The sequence below is a fragment of the Loxodonta africana genome, chromosome 3 (assembly GCF_030014295.1).
Source record: "Loxodonta africana isolate mLoxAfr1 chromosome 3, mLoxAfr1.hap2, whole genome shotgun sequence".
Taxonomy (NCBI): domain Eukaryota; kingdom Metazoa; phylum Chordata; class Mammalia; order Proboscidea; family Elephantidae; genus Loxodonta; species Loxodonta africana.
The window spans coordinates 208,055,885-208,077,493 of record NC_087344.1 but is presented as its reverse complement, the minus strand read 5'-3'; the positions used below and the strand labels follow the sequence as shown (position 1 = coordinate 208,077,493).

At 47.3% G+C, this 21,609-nt stretch overlaps 2 protein-coding genes across 2 annotated transcripts; one reads left to right on the top strand and one right to left on the bottom strand.

The window, feature by feature from the left end:
* The first annotated feature begins 3,197 nt into the window (after positions 1–3,197).
* On the top strand, positions 3,198–6,355 carry MYOCOS (myocilin opposite strand). Its single transcript, XM_064282930.1, has 2 exons — positions 3,198–3,477; positions 6,041–6,355. Exons 1-2 carry the CDS (start codon positions 3,383–3,385, stop codon positions 6,192–6,194), a joined length of 249 nt encoding a protein of 82 aa, XP_064139000.1. The 5' UTR covers positions 3,198–3,382; the 3' UTR covers positions 6,195–6,355.
* Positions 6,356–10,192: 3,837 nt separating this feature from the next.
* MYOC (myocilin) lies at positions 10,193–20,819 on the bottom strand. The gene is made up of 3 exons (XM_064283186.1): positions 20,191–20,819; positions 13,439–13,564; positions 10,193–11,320 (listed from the first exon to the last, which is right to left on the bottom strand). Exons 1-3 carry the CDS (start codon positions 20,738–20,740, stop codon positions 10,536–10,538), a joined length of 1,461 nt encoding a protein of 486 aa, XP_064139256.1. The 5' UTR covers positions 20,741–20,819; the 3' UTR covers positions 10,193–10,535.
* Positions 20,820–21,609: the final 790 nt, after the last annotated feature.

Genomic DNA, 21,609 nt, shown 5'->3' with positions numbered 1-21,609 from the left:
TCCTTAATTACGTTTGCCAAGTCGCTTTCCCCAAATAACATTCACAGGTGCCAGGAAATGCAATGTGGCTGTATCTTTTGGAGGCCACCCTTTATTGCCCAAGTGAAGTCAGGGCTCTGATACTTAACGAGAAGGGGAATTTACTAAAGCTGGACTAGAGAAATAAATTATACACGTTTGAACTAAGCAAAGTCCTCTGATTACCTGAACAAGCAAATTGGAATGAAAATTCCAAATAAGTTGAGCGTTAACCGCTGTGTTATCTCTCGCATGTAACATATTTCTCCCAGTGTGGTTTCCTTATAGTTAATGGAAAGAGTTACAGACTCTTAGTGTCAGACTGCTTTATACCAGCTCCGCTCCTTATGTATCTGAAATATAAGCTTTACGTTTGGATGTCAGGATTCTGGAGCATGTTTCACGTAAGTATGTTCATGAAGCATGGCTTGGTAGTAAGTTTCCCCAATTGCATCGTAGCGGATCACTTCAGATGTATCTGAACTACAACAAACTCCCAGAAGGTCCCTCTCTAAAGCTCAGATTTTGTTCTACAAATCCATTGAATCAAAATGCAACCAACAACCACAGAACAGGCCAGTTTGGGAAATCAGCACAGTTCACTGCATCCCTTCTGAGGTTTACAACAAGCTTGCACCTCAATAATTGCTTCAAACACAATGCAGAAACTTGTCTACACTTTGAAAACCCTTCAGAATTTAGAGACCGGGAAATCTTAGGATTAAAGGAAACAGGTGGGAACATAATGCTTTTGAAGACTCTGATTCAATTTGAGTAATCGTTGGCCTCCCACTAGCTGACCACTGTGCCAAGCAAGCCTTGGGAAGGTGGAGAGAAAAAATACGGTTCCTGCTTTCAAAAAGCATATAATCGGGTGGGAAAATAAGGCTTGTTACACTCACAATGTTAACTGAGGGAGGTATGTATGCGCGCACACACGTTCACTCCTGGGCTATGATGCATATGTCTAAACGTGGAAAAAGTAAAGATAGTGATTTTTCAAAATTTTTCTCAAAACTCTAAACTGCCCTAGGAGAAGGATACTACAGTACACCCTTTTCACAGGTAAGAAAACCAGGGCTCCTGGAGGTTAAATTACTTGCCAAGATCACACAGCTCAAAAGTGAGAGTCATGGAGTCAGTCAAGTCCTTTACTTTTGAAGCGGGAGCACCTGGTGCCACAGAAGAACCGCGATTGCCAAGGACAGAATCGATGATTATGATGGTCCTGGCGGAGGGCCTTTTAAACGGACTCGGTGGATATTAGGTCAAGATCTCAAGTTTCCCAGCATCTAAGCTGGTGCTCCCCCACTGTGGGGTGGCAGAAAGCCCTGTCGGCTCTGCGCTCGAGACCCCCGTTCTCCGTGCAGCACCTGCAGGGACTTCCCATCATGGTGATGACCACAGGGATAATTAATGTCAGCTGCCACCTAAGGGAGCAAGTGCATCCCATTAGCATGAGTTCTGAGAGACTGGGTGCAGGAGGATAAAAGACTAAAGGGAAGGCGGTTTTGTGTGTTTTGTCTTTTCCGAGGAGGTAGAACAGCTGATACACGGGCTACGTAGTCTGTAATAAAGGCGTTTCTTTACAAAGCCACAAGCTGAAGTGCAAGGGGTCATGCAGTCAGCAGATCTAGGATCAGAAGGTAGGTCTGTTGACCATTAAGGGGATGGTGGTCAGTGAAGGTCTCTGACTGCTGACCAAGGAGTGAGAACTGGAGCAAGGACTGTGGGTAGATGTCCAACCTTAGCACTGGAGGTTAGAAAGAAGGCTAGTTTTCTTAACCCTTCATAGTCTCTTTTCTACACTTTTTCCTCCAGTCCTTTCCTGAGAGTCGGCAGTTAGACTATTTGAGAGAGACCTGTAGAAAGCATGGAATTGCCTGGGGCATCCTGGGTCAGGCTCCCAATAAGTTGAAAAGGAAAACTTTGCACAATGGGAGGGAAAACAGAAAGGTAGGTGAGTTGGGCATCTTCCTAGGAATGAACCATCCAGCCAGAAGGTCAGTGGGTGAGCTCCGGTCTGCAGCTCATGATTTAAGGACAGCAGCGACACCATGTGAGTGACCGTGTCCAGAACAGGGACTGACCTCCAATTCCTTTGGGGATGGCTTGTCACCAAGGTGAAACTCAAGGACTGGTTGGCTCTGTAGTGGACAGAACATAGCCTTTGTAGCCAGACAGCCCTAGGTTCAAATTCTAGCTCTGTGCCCCCTGGGAAACCTAATTTCTCTGCTGCTCAGTTTCCCCATTTGTAGAATGGGATCGTAATACTTACCTTGCAGGGTTATAAGGCTATCAAATAAGAGTGTAAGGGGACACCCCACAGTGGCTGGCCTGAATGAATGATGACTCACTCTGGTTTCTGTTGTCCATCAAGCCTCAGCATCTGCTTCGGTGCTTATCTGAACAAGTAGCCTCGCCCCGAGCCCAGGTCTGTCTGTGTGCCTTTGCTGTTCTTTAGAAGGTAAGCGCTCCAGAAAGAAAGCTCTGAGTGTGTTGTTAGTTGTCCTTATGTAGAATTGAACAAAATATTGCTCAGTCCTGAGCCATTTTCATGATCCTGGGTCCATTGTTGTAGCTGTTGTGAAGTGCCTTCCAACTCAGGGGACTCATCTTCCAGGACTAATATTGGACAATATTTGGTTGCAATCCACAGGGTTTTCACTGGCTAATTTTCAGAAGTAGATAGCCAGGCCCTTCTTCTAGTCTGTCTTAGTCTAGAAGCTCCACTGAAACCTTTCTACCGTGGGTGACCCTGCTAGTACTTGAAATGCTGGTGGCATAGCTTCCAGCATCACAGCTACACATGAGCCACCACAGTAGGACAGACTGACAGATGGGTGGTGGCTGCATTTGCTCATGATGCCAAACAAGTCCTGTTTCCCATTTTTAGGAAGGGCTCCACAGAATTGGCACCTGTTAGAGTAGAAGCAGCACCCTCCAGGCCCTACTGTGCAGCCTGGGATGAACGAATTCACCTCTCTGGGCCTCCGTTTCCTCAGCTGGTACTGGGGGCCTATGAAAGCTGCCCTCAGTTCCCTCCTTTGCAAGACTGGGGTTTGTACTATCTAAATGGTGGGTCAAGCATCTTGCTGTTCCCCACCTGCTCCCACAGCAAGGTGTTTGAGTAACTACCTGCCTTATAACCAGGGTGAGGGAGTGTGGGGAGGGGGAGAGGGCTGTAGCGAGGACCCACTGAGACTACGGCAGGGAAGTTCTGGCAACCTGGCTGTGCTGGATTGAGGTAGAGCGTTTCTCTGACACCTGAAGCCTGTTGTTGGCACCTGTGTCTTAGATTCACAGGTGCAGTGGGAGATCCCCCAGGAGTGAGCAACTCCGCAAATCCTCTGAGTGCAAGGCCATGGCTCAGAAGGTACCCGCAAGCGACAGCCTTAACATCCCCTACGAAGACCTAGCCTCCGAGGTGACCAGGCGCAGATCTACCATGCTCACCAGGTACTCCAAAGCTCTCCTCACCTGCTAGGTGGGATCCAATGTAACTGCTGAGCTCTCCCTAGCTCCTTACACAGCAGGAGGCCCTTGGTTTATGTGAACTCACTCATCCGCTGCCAGGCGGACTTCATGGATGAGGAAACCGCTTTGCTGCCTGTTGTGGAAAGCAGACCTTTCTCATGGTGTCCTTCAATGGGTGGTGATATTCATTTGTTCACTTTGGGTTGTGGGATGAGCTTCAGAGCGCAGTGGCTTCTAATTATCAGTTTAATAGTCTGATGACCATTATACCCTCCCTGTATAAAAATGTATAACTTTCCATACAAGTTTGGGGACAGCTTGGACTCCCTGAAGCTCACCGTCATTTCCGACTGGACTGTAAGCTTCCTGAAGGCAGGGACCGTGGTTATCTCATTCACCAGTATGTTCCTGGTGTCCGGCACTGAGCTGGTGGACAAAGAGTACACGAGCGAAGGGAGCTGGTCCTCACCTTACAGAAAGAAGAGACCCTCACCAGCCTGCTGGTCACATGGCCCAAGGGACAGGGGAGTCCTGTGCGGGGGTGGGTCTGGAAGTCTGCACCTGCAGAGACTGTCCCTAATGGCAGGGCTGGCAAGTAAACTACAGAATTCCCAGGTAAAATTGAATTTCAGATAAACCGGTGTTGTTTTTTCTAAGTATGCTCACACAACATTTGGGATATACTTATACTAAAATTAGTTCTAAAATTCTAATTTAGCCAGGCGACTGGGTGACCTGTATTTTTATTTTCTAAATCTGGCAACCCTTCAATGACCACTGTGGTGACACGTCTCTTCCAACCACCATCACAGTCGATAGAGAGAGCCCAGGGCTCCAGCCCCACAGCGGAGTGCTCAACACAACCCATGAGGGTGCAGAGAGAAAATATTAGGACTGCAACTTACATTTATATTAAACTTTTGCTCCACTGAAGTGGTGTTTGGTGGACGCCACACCTTCACTGCCTCAGGAGGCCACACAGAGGTTCTGAGACCTTCCCGATGGGAAGACCAGAGCTGCAAATGTGAAGTCAGTGGGGGCTCCTTCTCTGACTTTCAGCAGATGCCAAAATGTGGCAGTTTACTTGTGTCAGTTAAGTGGGCTTACAAGTTATATTATCTAGTCCAAACTAATGTAATTCTTAAAGGAGACCCAAAAAAAAATTTCTGCCAAGGAAGCTTGGGTTGAAATAATTCTAATAATGCAAATATGAGAAAGCAAGAGAAGTCAGCAAAGCTGACGCTTTCTACTTTGAGCTCTTTGCCGGGAGCATTATGAGGTTAAAAATGGCGGTCTTATTAAATCTGGTAAGAAGTCGGCAAAAAGAAATCAAGATTATTGATTTGAAATGTGGATTTCTATCCAGTATTGCTCACAATGAGTCTTAGAGATTATTGGAAGTTAAGATACTAGCAAATTGACATAAATTATATAAAATTTCTTAGTTGAGATACATACAGGGGAGTTGAAGATCTTTGCTGATGGGGCACATGGTCACTTTGACACCCCTGGCCTAGTGGGGCATCGTCTCTAGGAGGCTGTGTTCACCACTCTAATGTCTACCCAACAAGGAAGAGATGGCACAATTCTAGCGCTGCCCCTAGCCCCCGCACAACCCCTTCTCATCACCCCACCTCGGCAACATCAGGGATCTGCTCTATTGGAAGATGCAGCAGTGAACTTGTGGTCAGGAGACCTGACTTTGGATTCCAGTTCTCCCTTTTCCCAGTCACGTGGCACAGGCCAGGAGTCACCTTCTGCCTTCATTTCCTCAGCTAAAAGGGAAAATTGTTTCTAGAGCAGTGTCTGGAATGTAGTGGGTATTCAGCTAACAGTTAAACAGGAATCTTTTAATTACTTGAAGGCTCTTCCTTTGAAGGCAGGGCTTGCCCAGCCTTGGAGCAGGACTGAAGAGCCCTGGGTTATCTCAGCAGAACATAGCAGGCTGCAGGTGAGGCAGGCTAGGTGGAAGGTGAAGTCTAAGGCTTACCAGCCCAGACAACTGCTGGAATGTAAATGAAACACTGAAACAGAACCTGCCCCAGGGTGAAATCTGCATAGAGCTAGCTGGAAGGAAGTGGAGAGAACCAATTTATGGGAAGAGCTTTAATCCCGAAATTGAAGGAGCTAGTCTTTTTTTTTTTTTTTTTTTTTAGTCTCTTTGGTCCCATGGTATCCCAGGACCAATCGAGACAGATCAGCTAACTCTTGAGAAGAGCTGACTTGCACAGCATAAATAGTGTATCCAATTTTTGCAAGGGGATATCACTGTAAGTGTTCATAGGTGAGTCTGGAAGGATGTCCTCTAAAATGTTAAAAGTGGCTCTCTTATGCGCTGTGATCTGCTTGCTTATTTGATCCTAGAGGCTCCTAAAAAGAAAGACCTGTAGGTCTACTTCCAAAAAATCAGCCCTTGAAAATCCTGTTGAGCACAGGTCTACTCTGACATACGTGGGATCGCCATGAATTGGAGTTGACTTGGCAGCAACTGGTTTGGTTTTGGTCTTTTATTCAAGTAACGTTTCGTTTGTGCCTTTCATTGTAGGGAAGAGACATCAAGCAAGAAAAGCTGCAAAGCCAAGGAGGGGCTCTCTAATTCTGATTCTGATTCTAAAGAAGTCCCTCATCCTAGCAAGGCCTACCCCACGGTGCCCCCAGCCCCACCTCCTTCTCCAGCAGAGGATTCCACAGACCCCTGAGCACAGAATACTCCAGTCTTTTTGAAGTGGCCTCTTACACAGAATTCCAGACAAGAGTTTCACTGACGTCCTGGTTATCTTTGAAGGCTGCCTTGGAAGATCTTTGTTCTTCCCACTCGTACTTCTCCCAGAGCCACTGTTGAGTTTGTTTGTCCTCACTAATGCACTCGGAGGTTTCTTCTGTTTTTCAAGCCATGCCTATAAGTATTTATTTGATCTTTAATTTATGCTACGTTGTAGAGCGCTTATCATAGGTGATTGTTTTTGAATTAAAAAAAATCATCAGGCCTTGCTGTGCGTTACTAAGTCCAAAGGAGTGAAAAGTCGGGGTAGCCTCTGTGACTTGTCTAAAGATTTGTGATCCAGAGGAAACTGAGGTTTTTGGATTTTCAAAACCCTGCCCCAGACACTACAGTTTTTATGGCCCTTTTATACTAGTTTCAGGAGACCTGGTGGCTCAATGGCTGCTAACCAAGAGGTTGGAGGTTTGAACCCACCAGCCTCTCTGCAGGACGAAGATGTGGTAGTCTGCTTCTGTAAGGATTACAGCCTCAGAAACCCTATGGGGCGGTTCCGCTCTGTCCTGCAGGGCCTCTCCGAGTCAGAATCAACTCACGGCAGTGGGTTTAGTTTGGTTTTTGGTTTATACTAGGTTAACTGAGCTGCACCCCCAGCCCTGAGCTGGTCGAGGGTGGTTGAGTTTTACATTTAGGCACAGTGCTTTCAAAGTTTCCTCCTCAGAGACTGAAGTGAGTTTTCAAACCCTGTAACAGAAGAACCCTCGTGAAAAGCAGCCAAGTGCAGGGCGATCTGGTTAGGCCTACCATGTAGGCCTCTGAGCCAACCTCAAAGCACTTCTAAAGACCTTTAGGCCTCTTCTGAACGGTTTGAAAGCCTTGAAAATGCAAAAAATTCAAATACAAGTGTATGGGAAAGCGCTTACATGCTGTCATGTCGTCCATGTCCTCAATAGAGTCCTGGGGAGTGTTCTTTCTCAAGGCATGCCCTTAAAAATGTGGCCCAGCCCCCCGGCCATGGAGAGTCTACGGGCTGTCTGGTGGGTGTGGACTCAAGCTTCCTTACCTGGGCCGGGGAGAGGAGCATGCTCTGAGCACCTGCTATTGCCATCTGGATGCCCCACAGACAAGGTCAATTGGACCAGCGTAGCAGCACTAGGGTTGGTGAGAAATACGGTCGGATTCTTGGATATATGGATTTGAAAAAGGATTTGATGATGGATTTTGACCCGAGCAACTGCAGGGATGGAGTTTCCTTGAGATCCAACAAGAATAAATTTGGGGTATCGGTGCAGGTGGAGTGGAGAAACTCAGAAGTTCATTTTTTTATTGTCTGATATGCCTAATGGGCATCCAGGTGGAGATGTCAAGTGGGCAACTGCATGTATGAATCAAGTTCAGGAGTCATGTCTGGGCTGGAGATACACATTTGGGGACCATCAGCATTTAAAAAACCCAAAATTCAGCATTTAGATGGTATTTAAAGCCATGATAGTAGATGAGATCATAGGAGCAGTGAGTCGATAAAGACCTGAGCCCTGGGACACTTCAGTCTTAAGGGCTTGGGGCTTAAAAGAGGAACCAGCAAAAGGAACCAAGAAGGGGACAGTCAGTGATGTAAGGAGTCTGATGTTCTGGAAGCTAAGTGAAGAAAGGATTTTCCTTATCCCTCTGCCCGCCCCCCTTCCCGTTCCTACACCGTCATCTTCCACCCCAAAGCCAGAAGCAGTAGCTGATGGAAGGAAAGAAAAGGAGGGTGGGCAGGGCTGTGCGAGCAGGATGTGCCTCATCTGTGTCTGTGCTGTGGCCGCTGATTTCATCACCTAAAGGTGCATCCTTACCTGGTGCTTCTCATTTAAGCACCTGGCAGCTAAAGGTGCTTAACTGGGTGAATGAGTTCATGCACTCTGTCTTCTGGGACTTTGAGTCTTTAGAAGTCATCTCTTAGTGGGAGAGTGGTAATACCTGGTGGATAGACATTTTGGGGTCTGACGGCACTGGGTTTCACTGGGTTGGCCAAGGTTTCAGAGTCCCTAGGTGGTGCAAAAGATTAACAGGGTCAACTGCTGCCTGAAAGGTTGGAGGTTTGAGTCCTCCTAGAGGTGCAACAGAAGAAAGACCAGGTGATCTATTTCCCAAAAATCAGCCATTGAAAACCCTGTGGAGCCAAGTTCTACTCTGACACACATGGTGTCATCGTGAGTTGGAGTCAACTCAACGGCGACCAGTTTTGCCAAGGCTTTGCTTCTCATCCTCTGCCTATTTATTCATAGTATGCGTTGCCTAAATGAAGATTGGCTGGGCAGGTAAGGGGTTGGGGGGAGCTGGGCTGGGAAAGAAAAGTCCAGCTCTTGGCTTTGCATTTCGAAATGGACTCTTTAGGATAGGCTTTAAGCCAAAGCTTTGACTTTCAAGAGCTGGTTTTCATGGAGATCAAAAGGCTTAGTCCTGGTCCCATTAAAGGGGTTTCCGAAGACACACGGTCCAAGATTTGCTTTAAGATAGTGGGAAGGGGAGGTGAGGGAGAGAGAGAGAAAACAAGATCGGTCCACACTGATAACTGTTGAAGCTGAGTGACGTGGATATTGGGGTTCATTCTGTTCTCTCTACTTTGGTGAATGTTTGAAAATTTTCATAAAAGCTAAAAAATAACAAATTGCATAGCAACGTGCTTATACTCCCCTATCCCTGCAATCTGAACAAAGCCTGGGAACTTCAGAGAGAAGAAGAGAGCTTAGCTGCTGAAGAGTCCCTACCAGGCCTTTGTGTCCAGGTAGTTTGGGGCGTGTGAAAGCAGAGGAGGCCTGTACTCCTGTCCGGGTAAAGCCCAGGTAGGCGGCAAACCTCCAGGAGAAGCGGCTCCACACCAACAGGGGGCAGCAGCACAAGAGCAAAAGGGGCCCTGAGGCTGGTCTAGGAGGAGACGGCCAGAGCTCCCCGAGTTACCTGTGGTGGGGGCAGGCTCCTGAAAGGTTCGGGGCACGGGGTGGCGGGGAGTACAGAACAGGCTACAAAAAAGTAGCACACCTGCTGTGTCTGAGCATCAGGACATGGAGGATGCCAGACTTGGAGGTAGACAGGGAGACGTGGACATCAGCAGAAAATGCTGGCATCTGCAGTGATGACAAAAACTGCATGTGACAAGAAACGGAAATGCCGCTTAGCGCAGAAGATGGACGCTAACGGAGTCCTCCCCCTCCGTGCCAGAATGCCACATGAGCCCTCACCCCCGTCATCCCAGGCATAGACACCACCTCGAGGAGAACTGGCAGCTCACTGGTGGGTTGGTGTCCCAGCTGAATTGGCAAGATCAAGTTCTCTACCGGGAGGTTCAGTGGCAGCTCAAGATAGAAATTCAGTGATAGAAAATCTATAAGGTTCGTTCACCTGCGGTTGTGGAATTTATGCCCGTGACAGCAGATGAGAACCGAAGCAGAGGGAGGATGAAGAGGGGGCCTGTTGGGGGCAGATGGAAAGATTATTCAGGAAGGGCCAATGGACACCAGGAGGTGGGGATGAGAAGGGTTAGATTCCACTTTTGCCTGGTGTCATCCTGGGCAGCATCTCAAAACCAGGCACGGGCCTCTCAGTTACACACAGCTAGACACACACACACGCCTCTTTAGCGTCTACAATCACATCTCTTAAACCAAAGGAATTACCTGATGTTTGAAGTTTGCCCTCTTAGGCAAAGTATCAAGTTCAAGGATAAGAATGTTTTGTAGGCTAACTTTATTTCACAACCAAGTGTTATGTAATACCCAACTGGACCCTACCAGAAGCATTAGAAGCCAAGTGTAGTAAACTCAGCGTAAGTACGTGCAGCGCTGGCCACGAGAGCTGCTTCTCCTCCAAAGGAAGCGTAGCTTTTCACTGTGGCTCGGTGTAACTGAACAAGCAAGAACGGGGGATGGCCCTGGACTCTACACGGACAACCTGGTTTTCCCCAAAGTCTACTCCAAATGTACCTTCTTCAGCCAGTGAGGGTCATTTAGAAAAAGCCCTGTGGTTTTCATTAAAAAAACCACTATGCATTACAGCATTTGCCCCAAATCACCGGAAGACTTTAACGATTTCAGTTAGACTTCCCTTTAACAGCTGGTGGAAGAAAAGAGCACCCACTATAATGGGAAACCCACTGAGTCCCCAGATGGCTATTCCGCAGTCAGATACAGTGACAGTGCACATTCACGCACGTTAATGAAAGCTTGGGAAGCAGAGGAAAGCAGCGTGGGCTTTGGATGGCCAGCTCTCCCTTCAGCCTGCTTTCGCCCAAAACTCTGGACATCATCTTCTGCCTGTCCTGGTGCATCCTGGAGGCTTTTCACATCTTGGAGAGTCTGAGGTCATAGGTGACCATGTTGAAGTTGTCCCAGGCAAAGAGCTTCTTCTCCCGGGGGTTGTAATCGACCATACTGCTGTACTTGTAGCGGTTCTTGAATGGGATGGCCAGGGCCTTGCTGCTGCTGGTGCCTGTGTCATAAGCAAAGTTGACCGTAGCATCAGCTGATGAGTAGCTGCTGATGGTGTACAAGGTGCCACAGATGATGAAGGCATTGGCGACTGACTGCTTACGGATGTTAGTCTCCCAGCTTTGCTCAACTTCCAGATTCTCTGGGTTCAGTTTGGAAAGGACAATGGCACCTTTGGAGGCCTCGGTGCTGTAGATGACCCAGAGACCTGTCTCGTCCACAGCTAAGTCAATGTCAGTGTAGCCGCCCCAAGAATAGGGGAACTGCCCGTGGTAGCCAGCTCCAGGAATGTCCTTCTCGGCCTTGACCGTCTCAGTGCTCAGCTCGTACTTGATCACAGTCCTGGATTCAGAGCCCTGGAAATAGAGGCTCCCCTCGTACACCACGGCGCCCGTGCTTTCCAGCGGCGTGGGCAGCACGTGCACCTTGGAAGGGTAGCCCTGCACGAACTGGCTGATGAGGTTGTACTCAAAAACTTGGCGGACGTCTGTGCCGACCGTGTCGACTCTCCATGTTGTCTCCTCAGTGTAGGGGTAGGTGGGCTTGGGGTCTCTCATCCACACGCCATACTTGCCAGTGATTGCTTCAGCTGTTTTCAGAGTGATAGGCTTTCCTACCCAAACCAGCTCTCCACATCCTGGTGAGTTGAGAAAATATACATATTTATTTGTAATCTTTCCAAATACAGAACATGACAACTTAAATGCATGGCAGAGCAAGCAAGAGCCCCAGAAACAGCCCCTCTGGATTTAAACACGGTCTTTGACACCAATGGTTGTGTGATTTTCAAAAAACTTACTTAGGTCCCTAAGCCTCAGTTTTTTCATTTGTGAAAGGGAGCCAATAATAGTGTTTTGGGTACTAGGGCTGTTGTAAGTATTAAATGTGATTATAGATGTTAAATATATACAGGACAGAGTAGAACTGCCACATAGGGTTTCCAAGGAGTGGCCAGTGGATTCGAAATGCTGACCTCTTGGTTAGCAGCCAAATGCTTAACCACTGCGCCACCAGGGCCCCCTGTCTGTGTGTGTGTGTGTCTGTGTGTTAAATAGAAGGGCAGTAGTGGTTCAGTGGTAGAACTCTCGCCTTCCATTCAGGAGACCCAGGTTCAATATCTGACCGGCCACTACCCATCAGTGGAGGCTTGCGTGTTGCTGTGATGCTGTAGAGGTTTCAGGGGCGTTTCCGGACTAGGACAGACTAGAAAGAAAGGCTTGGAGATCTACCTCTAAAAATCAGGCAACAAAAATCCTGTGGATCACCATGGTTCGATCTGCAGTCAGTCATGGAGATGGCACAGGACCAGGTAGCATTTCTTTCTGCTGTGCGTGGGGTGGCCATGAGTTGGAACCGACTCCATGGCCGCTAACAACAAGAACAAATGCTTGGCGCAGACTAGATGCCTGGTAAACATGCATGCAGTCTGGGTGTGAACTGAGCTTTGTCTGTGCAGTGTGGGTTGTAAAGTTGATGGCTGTACAGAGAGGGCTTCAACTCTATCAGTAACGTTCTACTTCAGCTGAGCGGTAGACTTGTCGGTGCTCGTTGTATTATTCTTTTTAGGACTTCTTTGCCTGTTATCGTTCTAAAGAGATGAAAAAATAAACTCTTTATAAAAATAATTTCTATAAAATAGTTGTTTAAGGCCTAGCCAACTTATTTTAATAAAATAAAAACTGAATATAATTTTTAAAATTAATGAAGCGATGGCTGGTGTTTAGATTTAGCTGAATCACAACAAATCTCTGTGCGTTGGCAGGCACCTTCGGTTTTCTCACAGAAGGCAGAGACTTGCTGCTCACAGCTCAGAGAATTATGCTGTGAAGATTTTACAACCCCTGTCCTTGTGTGTTGGCGTGGTGGTGAAGTGCTACAGCTGTCAAGCAAAGGGTTGGCAGTTCGAATCCACCAGGCACTCCTTGGAAACTCTATGGGGCAGTTCTACTCTGTCCTATAGGGTCGCTATGAGTCGGAATCGACTCAACGGCACTGGGGTGGGTCCTTGTGTGCGTCCTTCAGTGCTAGCAGTCATTGTTAACGACACCGACAGCTGGTTACTGAAAACCACAGTCTTAGTCGGAAGGCCTCAGGGAACACTTTGAAGAAGGAGAGATTGTGCTTTTATAAGTGCCCAAAGTTCAGAAAAGACATGCTTTGTAGACTGTGTGAAGAGTGGATGGCGGTGTACACCTGGCTCTAAGACAGAGACGTGAGGGATCCACTGAAGAACGTGATTGTTCAGGTGTAATTAATTCTATGTGACAATAAAGTAGTTGAAATAAACCATCTCTCACCTGCCCCCAGAGTTCCAGCGTGGTGCAAATGGTTAACATACTCGGCTGCTAACCAAAAGGATGGAAGTGCAAGTCTACCCAGAGGTGCCTTGGAAGAAAGGCCCGTGATCTACTTTCAAAAATTCAGCCACTGAAAACCCTGTGGAGCACAGCTCTACTCTGACACACACATTGGAGGTGAATCAATGGCAACTGGGTTTGTTCTCCCCCGAGTGCAGCCCAGGCCAGCCAAGCATCCAGGCATGAGACGTAAGGTACAGAGCTTTGCTCGGGAAAGGCTGACTTGTGGCCAGTTGGCCCCGGAAAGGAACAAAGAGAGAATGCTGGTCCCCTCCATCCCCCTGCTCTGCTCCCAGGAAAGTTACTTGCTTGTCCCTCCCGGTGGGCTAACTCTAAACATGGGACTAGATGTGGATAAAGACCAAGTGGGCACAAGAGGGAAGAATCTAACATCACACCCATGTCTTCCTCTTTGCTCCTGGAGTGGCCGGATGGACTCTCCTTCAGGATTCGGGAAACAGGGACCTCAGTTAATTCTGACTTCAGTTCCTGGAAGTCCAAATTCTCCAAATTCCATTTAGAAGCTGTATTAAAAGAAAGAGACAAAATAGTACTGTGAGGAAAACTGCCTCAAGGACTGACTATGCTGAGAATGGTATTTAAATAGGTTTTCAGAGATGTGGTGTCTGAGATTTGCTTCAAGATGGGGGGCACGGAGAGAGGCAGATAAACCAAGATTGGACTCTGTTGACAACTGTTGGAGCCGTGTGATGCATACATTGAGGTTTGTTCAGTTCTGAAACTTTTATAAAGGCTTGAAAATTTCTATAATAGAAAGCTAAAAAATAATAAATTATATACCAGTGTGCCTAGCAAGGTATTCGAAACACAATAAAATAAGCTCATACACAAATTAATTCCCTCTAGCAGGGCTGATTTCTGAGTGGGCGAGATGTGATTTTAGGAACATGGGTAAGACGCTCGGTGTCTTCTCAGATGCCTGAAATTCAATAATGAACGATTCCCTGCTTGTTTGCTTTTGTCTTGTTTTCTTTTCTCCCGCTTGTCATAATGCAAATATTCCTGTAAGAAGTAACATGTTAAGCTTTACATACTCAGCTAAAACTTTCCATCAGACCTTTCTCTGCAACCAGTTTGGGAGAAGGAAGACAGAGCGTGCAGGATTCCTGCAGGGATTTAGACGTGGTCTGAGCCACGGAGAAGGGAAAGTGGCAAACTGGGAGACATGGGTGTATAGGACTCAGACATCAGCTTGGCCCAGTGTGTCACACGGAACCCTGGTGGCACAGTGGTTAAAGGGCATGGCTGCTAACCAAAAGGTCAGCAGTTCAAATCCACTAGTCACTCCTTAGAAACCCTGTGGGGCAGCTCTACTCTGTCCTGTGGGGCCACTGTGAGTTGGACTTGGCGGCAGTGGGTTTTTGGTTTAGAGTCTCACACATTACTAGTTTTGGGTGAAAGCGCGGTTGTGCAACAGCCCTGGAATACAAGGACAGGGCCATAGCCACCAGGCGGTTCTCTGGCCCTCAGTGACCAGCAGCAGCAGGGGTGGCTCACAGCTCAGGTGTCCAGGACATTGGGGTGGGAAATCCGTGCAGCTCCAGAGAAGGTCAGGAAGACATTTTCTGTCTTTTGTCCTTTGCTCAGCTCACCTAAATTTACACTTAGGCGCCAACGATTCTAGTGAGTGGCTAGCTCTTTACCCTTCTAGATGTACCGTATTTCATCAATCTGAAGCCACACATACTTTCACATCTCTGGAATCAGAGCTCCCCTTTCAGTTGCTGATGTTTAAATCAAAGTAGAGTGGATTTCAACTCATAGCGACCCTATGGGACAGAGTAGAACTGCCCCATTGGGCTTTCAAGGCTGTAATCTTTACCAAGGAACGCCTGGTGAGCTCAAACCGTCGACCTTTCAGTTAGCAACCGAGCGCTTAACCACTGCACCACCAGGGCTCTTTCCTGGCATTTAGCTTTGATGAATTACAGTGTTAGAAAAGCTTTCTCCCTGAAAGGAGCTGAAGAAAACTTTCAGCCAAAAGGCTCTCAAACCCGGCCTCTGTGCAGCCTCTGCCATGCCGCGGCTGTTAAAATAGTGAGAGTGCGTGCCAGCACGCTGGGCGGGGAAGAGGGGGTTGGGCCGATAGACCGATGTCCCCCTGCCTAGTGTGGGCCACCACCTCTTCCTCCCCATGTCCAAACAAGAGGTGCCTGGTGGGTGCTCAGCTCCTGGTCCCACCAAACCCTCAGGTCTCAGAGCAGGAGCCCTGCAGCTCACCGGCTCTTTTCCCCTCACTCTTGGCAGGAACCATGCCTCGTGAGCCTTCTTTGCAGTAAACAAGAACCTCCTTAACACACAATGTCAGGGTATGGCTTCCAGAATGATGGAGGGCCGCTTCTTAGTTGGCAGGTGGGATGGTTGGATTATGAGCCTACCGGCCTCTTGGTCAAGTCAGCCAGAAGCATCTGGCAAGAGTCAGACTGAGTGGAGATGTCTGGCATGAGGCGGAGGTTTGCAGGAGAGGTGCAAGGCCCAAAGGCAGGGAAGCAGTTGTGCTAAGGGCCTGAGCTGGGCCAGAAGTTACAGCTTCCTCATTCAGCTCTGCCATTTATCAGCTGTGTGGCTTTGGGCAGGGTACTCAACCTCTCTGAGCCTCAGTGTTCCTAGCTCACAAACTTATAAAATTGTTTTGAGGATTATTTAAGAAATCACAAATAAAAAGTTCCTCAATAAAGATGTACAAAAACTAAAATTTCTCTTGAATATTTCAAAATCACTCATGTTTCATTCTGAACAAAGGGAAAAACAAAAAGAGATTGTGAAAATGTTAAGCAATATATTGTATCAGAAAATTGAAATTTTTAGGACCTTTATTTGTCTTTTCCTATCAACATATAGTCCTTCTGTGCTTTAAAGTTCACGTCTGTTACAAAATTCTGGAAATTTTCTGTATGCTCTACCCTATCTTCTTTACCTCTACTTTATAGACTCACCTTCTAGAGAGCTCCACCTAGAAATTGAATTTATTACCTGTTTACATACTTTTGGAAGCCCTGGTGGCATAGTGGTTAAGTGCTACAGCTGCTAACCAAAAGGTCAGCAGTTCAAATCCACCAGCCACTCTTGGAAGCCGTGGTGGCATAGTGGTTAAGTGCTACAGCTGCTAACCAAAAGGTCAGCAGTTCAAATCCACCAGCCACTCCTTGGAAACTCTATGGGGCAATTCTATGAGTCAGAATCGACTCAGTTGCAACGGGTTTTCGTTTACATACTTTTATACATGTTGGCCTAGAAAGAAAGGCCTGGCCATCTACTTCTGAAAATCAGCCAACGGAAGCCCTATGGATCCTGTTGTGCATGGGGTCACCGTCAGCTGGGGGCCAACTCGATGGCACCTAACAACAATACATGTTGGCAAATGACATTGTAATGAGTATTGTAGTCATTCTCATCATTGCCTGAAAAGTTAGGTCAGCATTACATAAATGAACAAAAGGAAGGGTGACAACGTGTTTACAGGCCATCACAAGTGAAGATTAGTTAAGTGACTGGTGGACTCGAACTTCCAAACTTTCAGTTAGCAGCTGAGCACATTAAACATTTGTACCACCCAGGGATATATATACATACACACATATGTATATGAACACTTATATATACACATACACACATATATGTACACACACGCACATATATATAAACATATACACACACTCAAACACATATATACACACACGTATAAACACATATATACACATGCACATATAAACACATATATACACACACATATAAACACATATACACACACACACATATATATACACACATACACATAAATATAAACACATACACACCCACACACACACGTATACATATATATATAAAACCAAAAACTCAAACCCGTTGCCAGTGTTGAGTGGTAAGAACAAGTCCACCTTCTCAGCCCTTACCTCATTTCCTCAGCCTCACCAAGCCCTAACCCTCCACACCCCAGTGACTACCAAACGTACATAAAAGCACACCCACACTTAAATTCCAGCTCCCCAAAATACCACTTGACGCAAATCGAGGACCTGGAGGAGACATTTGTTCCGAGCTTTCTTTCCCTGATGTGTAAAAGTACTTTTGTCTTTCATTTTTAGGTTCTCTAAGCTAAATCGCAACTGGGGGTCCTGGAAGGTCATCACACACAGGTGGAGAGGCCTGAATTCCAGCCGTGGCTCTGGGGCTAACTGGCGAGACGGCATGAGTAAGTTCAACAACCCGTTTGGGCCTCAGTTTCCGCATCTGCAAAAATGAGCCAGTGGCATTAGGTGCTCTAGGTCCCGTTCTGGTTCTACATTCTCACACTAATGCAATTTCCTGCTGGTGCAAAAATCCCCTCCGTGAAAAGGACTTCCAAGTTCGGAGTTCATTATAACTAGATTTTGCCTTATTTTAAAAGTAAAGGAGCAGGAAAGGATAAAAAGAAACATAAAATTAGAGAACATGTCAGGAAATCCCCCAAAGACTTGTTAAAAGGCTACAGACAATAAAAAAGAAACATTGCCTCTATTTAACACACACACACAATTCCCACACATACACATACATGCACACACACACACACAAACACCACACACCACGGACACACACGTGCACAGAGTTTTGTTGAGACTTAACTTCATTCGGTTAACAGTCTGAAATAATTAACACCTCATCATACTTTAGTAATCGTAATTTTTTTCATTTGTCCTCAACAGCTGAAGTTTAGCCTAAGTTCTCCCACTAACCAGCTGTGAAACTTGGGCCTCTTGGCATCTTTGGACATCACTTTCCTTCTTTGTTAAGTTCAGAATTGGATCTCTTCCAACTCTAACAGTATAGGATTAAAAAATCCTTTACGCTTTATAAAGTCACTTCATTTGAACCTCACAAAAAGTGTTACTCACAGCAGAAATGTCCACTGCCATTTTATAGCTAAGACACCAAGATGCAGAGGGTCCGTGACTTTCCCAGGGTCCCACCCAGGCAGCAACTCTCAGGGGTTCTAGCCTCACACCTATCTTGCCTTTTATGTAGAAAGCTTTAAAAAAATATATTTCCCCATCATTTTATTTTGAAAATTTTCAAAGCTATAGGAAAGTTGAAAGAATAGTACAATAAACACCCCTTGTACCAATCACCCAGAGGCCCCTCAGAAGAGAGGCCTGGCAATCTGCTTCCAAAAGTTCACAACCTTGAAAACTCTATGAAGCGTAGCTGTACTCTGAAACATACGGGGTCGCCATGAGTTGGAATCAATATGATAGCAACTTTTTGGGGGGTACCACCCACTTCTGTCAATATTTTTGCCACATTCCCTTTACTTTTCTTTCACTCACTCTCTGTACTTAAAGACTTTGCTGAGCCATTTGAAAGTGAACTGCAGACATGGTGGCCCCTCACCCCTAGGTACTTTAGCACATGTCTCTTAAGAACAAGTATATTCTTCTACAAAACCAAAATACAGTATCTCACCCAAGAAACTGAATATGTTAATAATAATGCAGCCTAATAAGCGCCCTACGTTCTCATTTCCCCAGTTATCCCAAGCCTGTGCCTTTAGCTTTTCCCCTCACGCAGCGGCCAATCAAGGATCATGAGCTGTGTTTGGTCACCAGGTCTCTTTGTTGTTGTTAGGCTCTGCCACGTCGGTTGACTCAGAGTGGCCCTGTAGGACAGAGCAGAACTGCCCTATAGGGTTTTCTAGGCTGTAATCTTTACAGAAGTAGACCTCCAGGTCTTTCTCCCCTGCTCCCCCGGAGCTGCTGGGTAGGTTCAAACCACCAACCTTTTGGTTAGCAGCCGAGTGCTTAACCATTGTGCCACCAGGGCTCCTCACAGATCTCTTTGGTCTCCTTTAATCTAGAGCAGGCCCTTCCCTTTTCTTTTTCGTTCTCTCTCGACATTGGCATCTTCGAAGAATCTAAACTCATTGCCCTGTGATCTGGGTTTGCCTGTTGTTCCCTTATTATTAGAAAATCTTTTAAACAGTGGCTATTTGGGAGCACAGCTTTCACAAAAACATGTGAGATACTGTCTTCCCAACTAATGGGAGCAGCGTGCGCCCCCCCCACCACTACCACACACACCCATGCACGCTCTCGTGCACAACTCACGCACACACTCACAAACACACACACACACACTCTCTCTCTCTCACACACACACACACTCACAGACTCACCTTCAGGAAGCAGAGAGCGGGATGAGCAGAAGAGCATCCCAGCTAGAAAAACCTGCCCCAGGGCTGGGTCTGGTGACGCAGGAAAGTAGTGACATTTCCAGAACAACGTATTGAGGGAACTGACAAAGGGTTGCCACCTCTTTATTTTGCCAAAGAAGGACTTTAAAAAGAAAACCTCACCCATTATCATTTCATAAATCTACTGTCATGTCATAAATAGAGGTCATTTTAACACCAAAAGGTAGGTATAACAACCTCTTAACAAATATTCAAGAAAGGATCATTTTCAAAATGGACACTTGGCAACTTTGTACTGATCATATACATATACAAATATACATATATATATACATATACAGAGCCCTGGTGGCACAGTGGTTAAGAGCTCAGCTGCTAACCAAGAGGTTGGCAGTTTGAATCCACCAGCCGCTCCCTGGAAACCTTATGGAGCAGTTCTCCTTTGTCCTATAGGGTTGCTATGAGTCAGAAGAGCAGCGGGTTTGGTTTTTTGGTTTATTCACATATGTCTTGCCTGGCCCTTACTTTCCTCATTTGGCTATAAACTGTGAAAATCTTGTCATGGACACCCACAAGAACTTGGAACCACTGACCTAAACTAAACTACCAGGAGCTAAATTACTGATACTACACGCAAGTGGAGACCCTGGTAGCATAGTGGTTAAGAACTACTGCTGCTAACCAAGAGGTCGGCAGTTCAAATCCACCAGGTGCTCCTTGGAAACCGTATGGGGCAGTTCTACTCTGTCCTATAGGGTCGCTATGAGTCGGAATCGACTCGACAGCAATAGGTTACACGCAAGTGTTTGCTTTGCCTTCCTCAGCTGCTCAGCCTTGTGCTGGGTGTGCAGACTCTAGGCGAGAAGCAAGGACAGGAAGGGCAGGTCTGGGCCCTCTGTGCCAGGTCACCATGAGCCATATCACCTGCTGGACGTGGGGCCCTCCAGCTGGCATTCCTACCTTCCCTGGAGCCTCGTGGCATGTCTCGGGCCTGGGGACACTGGCTCCTTCTCAGCCTTGCTACCTCCTGGTTGCTGCTTTCCAGCCTTCTGGCCAGGTCCTCATTCTCCTGGCCCAGGTGCCTCTTCTCTTCCTCCAGAGTAGACTTGTCAAGGAGGAGGTTGCTATAGGCTGTCTCCAGCTCCCTGGTTTGGCTTTCCAGCTGGTCCCGCTCCCTCCTCAGGGTGCCCAGCTCCTTCTGCATCCCCTCTTCAGTGTCCTGGGGTCTGGCAGACTGATCCCTGGTCAGCTGCTGGAGCAGGCTCTCCAGGGAGCTGAGCCGGGCCTTGGTGGCCTCCAGGTCTGCACGCTGGGTGCTGCTGTCTCTCTGGAGGTCCTGAATGGCCAACATGGCCTGGCCCGGCTCAGGGCAGCTGGACTCATGGGGGCTGGCCACGCTGAAGGTGTACTGGCATCGGCCTCTCCGATCGTCGGCCTTCCGGAGCTGGGCGGTCCTGGCCCCCACACCCCATGCCAGGCACACCAGAAGGAGCAGCTGGACAGCTGGCATGGTGGGTCCACAGCTCTAGAAGCGTGCACAGATGCCCTCAGTCCGAGGCTTGCTCTGGAAAGCTCTGCGCACGGGAAGGTGCCTGGATGCGTGGCCCCGCCGGCTCATGCCTGAGCTCCAGAGAGTTTTATACGTGCAGGGAAGCCAGCCCCACATGTGGGGAGAAAGCAGTGGCCACGTGAGGCCGGGTGGGGCTGCACACGGGGGGGTTGTTTTCACGTTGCCAGCAAGACTCTTAAAAATCTCTGTAAAGAAGTCTGTTTTGAAATTCTTTCAAACAAGGATGTCCCACTTTACACACACCCCCAGCCCCAAGATAGCCCCAGCACCCCCACCTCCAGCACCCCACCCCGTTTTGCACACACACAAGGAGCACGTACTCCGCACCAGGCACCGTGCTAGAACCGGGTACAGACGTGCCAGAGACAGTCTGCTTCTGCAGCAGCCACGGAGAAAGAGCGGGCCAGTCAGTAGGTGGGGACAGCACTCCCACTGGCCTTCCCTGGCAGCCTTGTCCTAGAGCGTCTACCGCGGACTTCTTCCCTTACTCCCTGCTTTAAAGCCAGTGTGGGCGTATCTGTGGAGAACGTCTTAATCTCAGCCTTGCATGTTAGCCTTTGGACTAGTTCCTACTCTCTGTGTGTGCGTGTGTGAGAGTGTGTGTGTGTATGAACCTTTGGAACCCTTCTCAGAGAGGTGTTTTTAAATGTAGAAAATATGTAGAATTATAAAGTAAACAAATGATATTGAAATACAATTATTTAAAAAAATTGAAATACACAAGACTTCTTTACTAGCACATTGAAAACAAGGTCTAGCAGGGAAGTCTAACTGTAAAAAATATTGACTGTGGATGATATTTTATGATA